This window comes from Haliotis rubra, unplaced genomic scaffold (genome assembly GCF_003918875.1).
Source record: "Haliotis rubra isolate DU_JTF1 unplaced genomic scaffold, ASM391887v1 Scf155, whole genome shotgun sequence".
Classification (NCBI taxonomy): domain Eukaryota; kingdom Metazoa; phylum Mollusca; class Gastropoda; order Lepetellida; family Haliotidae; genus Haliotis; species Haliotis rubra.
In genome coordinates, this window is record NW_025765503.1 from 213,859 (window position 1) to 223,972 (window position 10,114).

General features: G+C 35.0%; 1 protein-coding gene across 2 annotated transcripts; it reads left to right on the forward strand.

Annotated features, from left to right (window-relative positions):
• Positions 1 to 1,970: 1,970 nt before the first annotated feature.
• Positions 1,971 to 10,026, forward strand: LOC124270814 (ubiquitin-conjugating enzyme E2-17 kDa). 2 transcript variants are annotated; one of them, XM_046705871.1, is made up of 5 exons: positions 1,971 to 2,125; positions 2,305 to 2,385; positions 5,191 to 5,306; positions 6,712 to 6,800; positions 8,955 to 10,026. In XM_046705871.1, exons 1-5 carry the CDS (start codon positions 2,082 to 2,084, stop codon positions 9,090 to 9,092), a joined length of 468 nt encoding a protein of 155 aa, XP_046561827.1. In that variant the 5' UTR covers positions 1,971 to 2,081; the 3' UTR covers positions 9,093 to 10,026. The 2 variants fall into 2 exon arrangements, with proteins under 2 accessions (XP_046561827.1, XP_046561826.1); XM_046705870.1 differs by having other exon boundaries at positions 8,336 to 8,974.
• The last annotated feature ends 88 nt before the right edge of the window (positions 10,027 to 10,114 follow it).

The following is a 10,114-nucleotide window of genomic DNA, read 5'->3' on the forward strand; positions in this document are numbered from 1 at the left end:
GTTATGCCGTGTTTACAAACAGGTATCTGACCAGAAGGTCGGTGAAGACGCTATGCCGTGTTTTCAAACATTTATCAGTGATTAAATATTGCACATATGTGTACTAACCGGGAACAGCCGTCAGATCATACTGAGGGGCAGAAAACCATCATTTGATGTTCTGGTAACACCTCACAAGATAGCTCGCACCAAGCTATAGTGATTCTGTCCACGTATGGGGCGGCGAGGTAATTTGGTGGTTAAAGTGTACGCTCGCACGCCGAAGACCCGAGTTCGATTCCCTATGCACATAGGATCAATACGTTGAGCCTATTTCTGGTGTCCGCTACCGCGATATTGCTGGAACAATGATAAAAGCGACGTAAAACCATACCCACTCATCGTCCACGTAACTTTGTATTTGTTTGTCGAAGGGGATTCACTCAGTTCTAAAGTATCATAAATAGCACTTTTCACAACAGAAACTCAAATGCGCTGCACCCACGCAGTCGGAAACAATTAAATATACAAGCATTTATTGATACATAATAAAGATAAATGTATTAATATCAATGATTCAGTTTACTGTTAGACATTTAGAGTTGACTCCAATCTTGGAGTTAATTAATATTATCAATTCACTCCATAGAACTGAACTTCCATTTCAATAACTAATGTTTATGGTAATACATTATTTACATGTTGCCAGAATAAGTAAATACAAAATAACCATTAAAATGCCGCAAGATCGATTTGCTATGCATCCAACCCCACACGGATATACCAATATCCCTCTCCCGACATATGCATGATGCATGCGAATAGTTATATCTCGTACAGCAGAATGCATTATTCATTGTATATTGCTATATTGTACAGGTGTCGAGAACTTCCGATATCCCACCCCAAACCCCCTCCTGCCTGTGATGTAACAGGGCCTTTCAGGCTACGTTGTGACAATAAAATTTATGACACATCAGTCCACTTCAAAGACTGGCTATAAATAACTTACTATAAAATGCACAGAATCACAGATGTTCGTTTTGTTTAAAAGTTTTCATTTCACAATTACACATGTGATTACGTTAACGAGCAAAGAAAGTGTTATATACACTCCAATGGTGTAAAAATATGACAGGATAAATAACGTACGCCACTGTGATTAAAATTAAGCTTGGACAAGTTTGATAAAGAAATTACATTTCATCATTATTATATGGTGCAACACCATGGTGCAAAAATATTGTTAAATGGAATAAACATTTCGAATTGTATGTTTTCGTTATCTATCTTGTGTAACTATATGAACTTATTTGCGTCTATTAATCAAATTATATTAACAAAATATATCTGGCCCCACAGAATATATATACCCACCAGAGAGTGAAAGGACAAAAGTATTTATGGAGAAGTGTAAATGACACTAAAGTTGTTCAACTTGTATTTTGGTATATAATTTCAAATGTCTTTTTTTTCCTTTAAGCATCCATGGTTAGTCTCTTCTCGTTCGTTATTTGTTAATAAAACTATCTAGATCTAATTTGTAGTTGCAAAACCCCAACACAATAGAATCTATAGTGTAGGCTATGTAATCTTATAAAAACACATTTTACTTTCGTATATTTGACACGTGATAACCGTTGATGACACTACGAAGTGCTTAAAATAGCAGACAGGGATGGTTTCAAATGTATAGGTGGCTCTTATACATCGCTATTGTTTGTGGGTTCGCAATATATCTATTTTTATAAGCACATGATGTCATGGAAATGAAACGACTAGTATTACAACTAACTACATATAACACTATTCGTAAAAACACCCTTTTCTGATCTAGTGGTTGGTTAAAAAATATTTCGTACATAGAAACTTAGATATATTAAATAATGCAAAGATGTAATATGTACAAAGATTAAGGTGTATTTGTGGAAAGAATGCTTACAAAAGTGTGTCTAATAATATTAGTTGTGCCAGTAATACTATCAGAAAGAGCTGAAACCCGGATGTAGACGTCAGTGGTCGTGAGATCGCTGTTGTCAATACATAGAAATCAAGACATATATTAATCGAACAGTGTAAATAGCTTTGATCACACCACTGACATGTCTACTCCAGCCAGAAGAAGACTAATGCGCGATTTCAAAAGGTTTGTTTATATCTTAGACCTTTTAGCGACAAAATCTGAATGTAAATATTCCAAAATGGCCGCTACGTAACAACCTTAGTCAAGACTGATGCTGCATATTTATACATCTAAGACACGTATCTTCATGTCATTTTAAAATTGTCATAATATGTTATTTGGAGCAATTTATTGCATTCCAGATTACAAGAGGATCCCCCGGCTGGTGTTAGTGGTGCTCCTACAGATAACAATATTATGCTTTGGAATGCTGTTATATTTGGGTAAGACATTATCAATGACAAAGCTATCTGAAGTCGAAACATAATATCTATATTCACGCCTCTATTGATTTGAATATTGAATTGTATTTGTGGTTACATTTATGTATTTTGTGTTGTTATTATAACAGTGTAATTATATGTCAGAGGCACAATGACTTCTACCTGTTCAATGTTATGGATTTATAAGCCTTTGTACTGAAAATATTTCCTGACTTCCTTGTGTGTTTACATTCATAACATAAGGTACATGTTGACATACAATGAACTTTCTTTCTATCATTTTGATGAAATATCACATTATTTCTTATTCATACTGAATTATTCACATTTTTAGGTGAAAATTGTATTCATGTGCAAGCACAAGTTGTTTTGGGTTGTTGTTTTTGTACAGAATCTATTTCTCTTTGGAATCCTTTTTCGATTTTAGTGTCAGCAAGTCCTTTAGATTTTATGCTTCTAAAATTTTCCATAATTAGTTAAATTGCTGGCTTTTTCATACCATTTTTATATGTTTTTTAGTTAAGACTGGATTAGCTAGAATATATACCAATTAGGATGGTCAATGATGCCCAGCTGTTAGTCTCTCATTTTCTGAATGGATGAAGATGGTTGAATCAACACCTTGTGTGAAACTGAAAATATATGATCAACTGTTTTTTTAATAAACATTGTTGCATGGGATTGTTACACATAAACAATAAACAAGACACTAAATTTTAATTATTTACAACATTTTGTCATGTTTGATGCAGGATTTTGCGTAGCCTTAAAAAAACCTAGGTGTCTTAACAGTTCTTTTGCAAGTCAAGAGGACAATGGAGAGTTATTCAAAATTAAAATAATTTGGTAGATACAGAAACAAGTCTCAAGCATCCTCAAAACCAACCTCAAGCAAAAATGTTCATTTCAGCCCTGCCATAGATTTATCAAATGCAAATCAAAACAAACATTCTGCCAACTGAAACCTGTCACAGTGAAAAAATGAAGTAGTTTCTCTTACAATGCAATGGATATGTTAGAACTAACTGGGACTTAAGGAATAGGTTGTGTCAAATATCGTGACTATGGCTTATCAAAACATGTTATTTAGGTTTATTTAGCAGTGTAAAAAAATGGCCATGATGACCCTCAGTTAAAACTATTATAAAAGATAGAAACAGATACTGGAACATTATATCATAATTGTTTGATTGGAATTCTAGACATTTGTGAGTAAATAAGAAATACGTGACAGAAAACAGCTTCTGCTTTATTGCATTTAGGAATGTTTCAATGAAGATTTCAATGTTATTAAGCTTGAGTGACTAGTCAGTAAGATGTATGTATACTATGTATTCCTGTTATCATTCAGTCTCTTGAAGTTGCTCCATCTTGCTAAAGTCTACATGGAAAAATCACTACCTGGCATTATGTATATGGTTGTGCTTATTCTCACAAGATATCTTCATAACTCCCTTGAATTTTAAAACTGTTTTGTTGCAAATGGTGTTAAATACACAAAATCCTGTTAAACTCATATTTTTTTGTGAAAAATTGTTGATTGGCATTATATCAGGGACAGTCATCACTTACATACTTCAACTTCGCTTTATTTGTTGTAGAACTGCACGGTGATCATATTGTCCAAGGTGGTTTACAATGATTAGATATATCATTAAAATTATTTTTAACCTGAATGTAAACCATTTTCAAACTTTTTCATTTGCATTATTGGTAATATGTGTCTTTATGTTTGGCTAAGACATATCAATGGAACAGCTTGTTGTGTAACCGTGAATGAGGATCTTTAATTTAGGTCACCGACAACATTGTTTTGTTTGCTCTCTGTTCTCAGCTTTAGATTATTCATCTCAGTATTAAATTTGTCATGTTAGAAAAGCATCTTCATGCTTTAACTATAATTGTACATGTACTTTATTTACACTATACATTGGGGTACAGTGAACTGTATTTTCTAATTATGTAAGCAACAATAGCTTTTTTCATATACATGGTGAAGCATGATGTGAGTTCTTTGTTAACCAGAGGTTTGCATCTGTTTTATTCAGTAAGTGTAGCAGCTAAGCGTATTTATATTTGTTAGTGTTGGAAATCGCTTCAGGACTCAAGATTAATCATTACAATGACTAGTATGAGCATGATGAGACATTTATTGATATAGCTTTTGACCTAGAACGACAGAATGTTTTTGGTCTTCTTCATATCATTGATAATATATTTTTCATTATATTGTTTGATTAATATTATGGTATTAATTTATATTCATTTGTAATGTTTTAAGTAAACCCTGGTGATGAATTCATTGATACATTGTGTGCTACTAATTATCCCAAATGGACTTGTAATTTTGTATTATGACTGGAAATCATACACTATGATACAGTAGATATCATTACATGAAATTGTGTAGGTATACTCAGCAGCTGAAAGCAGTCCAAAATTTGCGTCAATTTCAGTTACGATTTTGAACATGTTGAAAGGCATCATATATTTCCCAAATTATTTTCCTATAGTTGTGGTCACTAATGTGATTGCTTGGTCCAAAATATGTTTTGCTGGTAATGGAGAAAAAGATATGTTTTAAGTTAAAATACCATGAAATAGAGAACTTCAGGAAAAATCCCTGTTGCAACAAATATTATGTGTTCCAAATTTCCTTGTTTGGAACCCTAAATAAATCCTTGAAATATTGTCAATAGTTATGCCAAGAGAATTAATAGCAGGGAAATACATTTGCTACTAAGAACCGTTAAGTCATTATTTTCATACTGAGTGTTATAACTGTTTCTTCTCGTTCCTTTCCAGGCCTCACGACACCCCTTTTGAAGATGGTACTTTCAAGTTAACAATAGAATTCACAGAGGAGTATCCAAACAAACCTCCCACAGTCCGATTTGTGTCAAAGATGTTCCACCCTAATGGTGTGTACAGGCAATAATTGTACTCTTTCACCATGCTTAATCAACTTTTTAGGCTTTGGGAACCCAAGTTGGTACAGTCATCCCTCGCTGATAATGCGGATTCGGATAAACCGCGGGGTAATCCATGGCTCCCATTTTAAAAAAAGTTGCCCAGCGATCACACATCTTCACATCATCGAAAATAGCATATCAACAAATCCGCTGTTGAGCTCAGGTTAATCACGTAGTAAACTAGTGAAATTCAGTGCGGGTTGCAGTTAACAGTGTTTATCGTACATATCCATGGTTTTTCAGATGCTTAAAAACATTCAGGGTTTTCTTGAACATCGTAATAACTTATTAGAGACAACTTTGTCATAAAGACATGCCATCAGCCGAGTACTTACGATGTTTTCTGTGATGCAACACACCTCGTTATTGCGAGGGTAATGTCAGAAAATGCATAATGAAACGATCTTCCTTGACTTCATTTTATTTGATTAAATTCAATCTCATTTTCATTCATTCAAACTGTTTACAGTAACATCGGAGAAAACGTGTGTGAAATGGCATTACCTCATTCTATATGCGTACCACTTCCGCTTATCATGTTCATGAGGGTCTGCTTTTCGCGCCTACGGCGATAGCACTGATGTCCCATTATTCTCAGCAATCACGAACAGATTACAGCCTCGTCATTCATGGACCCCTTGACCCGCGGTATTGACTTATTGAAGTCATATTTGACAATTACTTGCCAACTATTTGTTTTTACAATCAAAGTATCACATACTACGGGAAGTCAACAGTGACTTGTCAAACTGTCTCTGACTGGGCACAATACACGAAATAGCAGTTCTGTTATGTCCATAGAAAATACGATTTTACTTGGAGTTATTACAATGTCATGTATAAGTTACTATAACGCTGCGGGGGACACCCATGGACCCGAAGACCCATGTTATGGCGAGGGATAAGTATATGTTGCAAGTCGGTCTGATTGGGTGATTAGGTTCTGGGACTGTGTTACAGTGCACATCATCAGAGACGTATGCCTACTGAAGTGTTCAGATGGGATGTCAGTATTAGATTAATGAAAGTCAGCCTTTGGAGCTCTAAACTTCAGTTCAATTTCTTACCAGAATAGATAGACAGATAGATCATAGAAATGCTTTATTATTCTGAAGGAAATTTGCTGTACACAGTTGCATATTTACATTGAAAACACATACAATACTAGAAAAGATACAAATACATAAGACATAGAAATGTCATTTGTTATATGTTACATGCAAACAGCCAATACCCATTTGTTTCCAATATATTGAGTCCATTTTTACCCATTAAAATTTCAGTTTAACTCTTTAAGAAGTGTCTAATTATGATGATGTTAAAAAATATTTTGTATGTTTTTCCTGTTTTGCAGTGTACGCTGATGGGAGTATATGTTTAGATATATTACAGAATAGATGGAGTCCTACATACGATGTGTCAGCTATACTTACGTCAATACAGGTAAGTGTGACATTTAGGATGTCACGGGCAGTGCTACATAGTGCTATAGCTGAATTAAGCTGGTAGGCATAATGTAGTGACAATCTTTCTTTTACATTAATATTAATAATTTAAGGTGAACTAACACATGCAAATAGTATGATGCTTTTTTGTCACTCTTATTTAGCAAGTATGACCCTGAAATCGGTTTATTTTGTTTTGTGCATAGGCAACTTCATACCATTTTGACCATACCCATGTAAGATTACTCATTTTATTTCTAAAATGGTTTGTTTTTCTGGTAAGAAGATTATTCTAACACTGTCAACTTGAAAGAAAAATTGTTTGTCCTGCTGTCTGTCCTTGCTTTGTGTTGATAAATATGTAGTTGACAGTGAGAAGTGCATTTGAATAATATAAAAAGTCAAGTTCTTGGACTATGTTAAAGGCATAGATAATTGTGTAATCATGGTTATGCCAGCTGAATATTATATTTGCTTTGAATATGTATATTGCACTAACATCAAAGAATTAAGAGAATGGTATCATTTTCTGCTGTAGAGTCTGTTAATCCTTAATTGCTTCACAAAAGACAAATTTGTTTGAATTAAATTAACTGAAAACTTATTCAGAATTTTTCATATACACTTTTATCCACTGTAATACAGTCAGTAGCATTCAACCTATCAAGAAATGTTGCTATTATATGAGTATGTATCACAAGAATTTGTAGATGCTTAAACCATTGATAACTGATTTCTAAGTTTGATCATTGGAAAACCCATCTGATTTTATTCATAATTCATTGTCTGATCAGATGCACTGGATCCAACTGTCATACCAGCTTCATGTTGAGTCTTTGTTTTTAATGAGATGTAATCAAATAATGGTGTTCTATCATTTAAACAAGTTGTTTTAAAACTCAAATTAACTACTGCCTTAATTGTTTTTTTCAAATATTACTGCGAACATCTATTAGCATTAGGATGTTTAAAATATGTCCTGATTTTGCACAGACCAAAGCAGGACTTATTCATTTCAAGTTATGAGCAAGAGTTCTTAGTAAATCAAAATAAATGGAGATGGTGATATCTCTCTGTACATGAAACTATTGTTGAAGATGTTTAGTGTTTTATCATAACAGAATGGGTGATAACTATTCACCTATCTTTACAAAAACATACCGCAAACTACTTGTGAATAAGTGTTAGGCTAGATACTCATTAAAGCATCATTTCTAGATAGAGTAATTATAGAATGCTTACCTGTCTCTCAGTGGAGGAGTCAAAATTTGGATTAACAGACAACATGTTTAGTGTTTCATTGTTTTCTTCACATTATAGAACATGCAAAGATTTAAGATTTATCCAATTTCATCCATTACCTCATTCCTGTCTATTGTGTTGATGTAAATACTGCAGATTCAGTGGACCCAAATCATGCAGACTGCATGTCACCAAGTAGAACCAAATTGTGTGTACACCATTGTATGTGTTCATCTCATCAGCAGAATATCTTGCAATTGATGACTTGACATTGTAATTTCTCTCTTGTAGTCACTGCTACATGATCCGAATCCAAATAGTCCAGCCAACAATGAGGCTGCCCAGTTGTATCGAGAGAACCGACGGGAATACGAGAAAAAAGTGTCAGCGATCGTTCAGGAAAGCTGGAATGATGAGGAGGAAGATGAAGAGGACGCGATGGCTTGCTCTTAGCATCCCGTTCCACAACAACATACATTTGTAGGACATTTTCTGGCAGGTCGGCCTGTAGGTGGGGTGGAGCGGTCACCAGTGATCGCATTTGAGGACAGACAGCTGGCTCTCGGAACTGTTCTCTCCTCTTCCCTCTCGCTGGCTTATTTTTGCCGTTTGTTCTCAATTTGTGATGTGTTGTTGGGGGCGGGCACCATCTCTCCTCCTCACCACACTCGGACGACGTCAGTGTATCAGTTAACATTTCCATTGCATTTTAAGTCTCCCGCTGTGTATGTATGTACCGAAGTGAACAGTATACTGTAACTGGCTGCAGTGAATAAGGAAAGCCTGTATCACATCAGGAATATTTGCATTTTCTCGACAAGAGGTAGGATGAAGCTTTTGGTAGATCTTAAAATCTTTGCTGCCGCATTCTTTATCCTTCTGATGTCTTGTCCCATTGATTGTTTTTCAGTCTTTGTTAGACGAACCCAACCCAAACAGTCCAGCTAATAACATAGCAGCCCAGCTTTACCAAGACAACCGGCGCGAGTATGAGAAGCGTGTTAAGACGGTTGTTGAAGAAAGTTGGATTTACCTAGGGGAGGTGTAATGAATTTCCTGATCTTACTCTTACCTGACCACTTGCCACTTCAATGTCATCGTTCACCCTTGTCATTGTATGTTCTCCACTGGCATATCGGTACATTTCGGGAGGAAAAAATACAGAAGCATGTTAGTCATATGAACAGATACACGTCATATAACGGAGTTGTTACTTTGATTATTCGTTTGTTATTCCCAGTCAGTAGGTTTATATTTATTATTTGTTGAGTTAAATGTTTACCAGGAGATAAATACAAAGTTCATTAATATTTTTCATTGCTTGAGAATCATGTCCTGTGTGGCTCCTTTGAAGTAGTGGAGGGTGATTTTGTTTTCTTTTGTCATATATCTTTGTTTCTTAATAGTTTTTATTAAATAATGGAAGGGAAAATAGAGATCTGGATATTTGATTGCTACTTTTGAGTTGCTTGTGGCATCTTTGACATGGTAATATTGATTGCATGTTGTCCACAATCCAATTTCTCAAGGCATTTTCTCCATTGTGTCCCGTGAACTTGTCCATGTTCTCCTGCTGGATGCAAACTAATCACAAGTGTTACTGTTGTAATGCAATACTCTGCAGCTTGACCAAGTTTTTTTTCATTGTCTCGTTTTTAGAATTATTATTCAGTCAACTAATCTAAACTCTCATGTGATGTTCCCAAATGTAGCGGCACCAGAAGACTTGACCTGATTGACAACCTAGGTTAACATACCGGGTATTGCTAGTCAGGCTTTTACACATAATGGGAAGGGATTGGGTCAGTTTGCCAGTACGGCATGCTAACTGTTAAATTATCGTGAGCTGAGAAAGATGGCTGCTTCTGTACAATGTAACAATTATTATTGAATGCACGTGTAATTTTTGTGTTCATGAAGACGGTAAGTCTTTGTAATGTAGAGGCTGTACAAAGTGTAATAAAGACAAAATCAAACATACAGTATGGGCTCTGTTTTGTCATTTGCAAAAGAAGAAGAACCGGACCTTGATGACTCCTCATGGTAGAACCCGTCGAATGTACAGAAAGC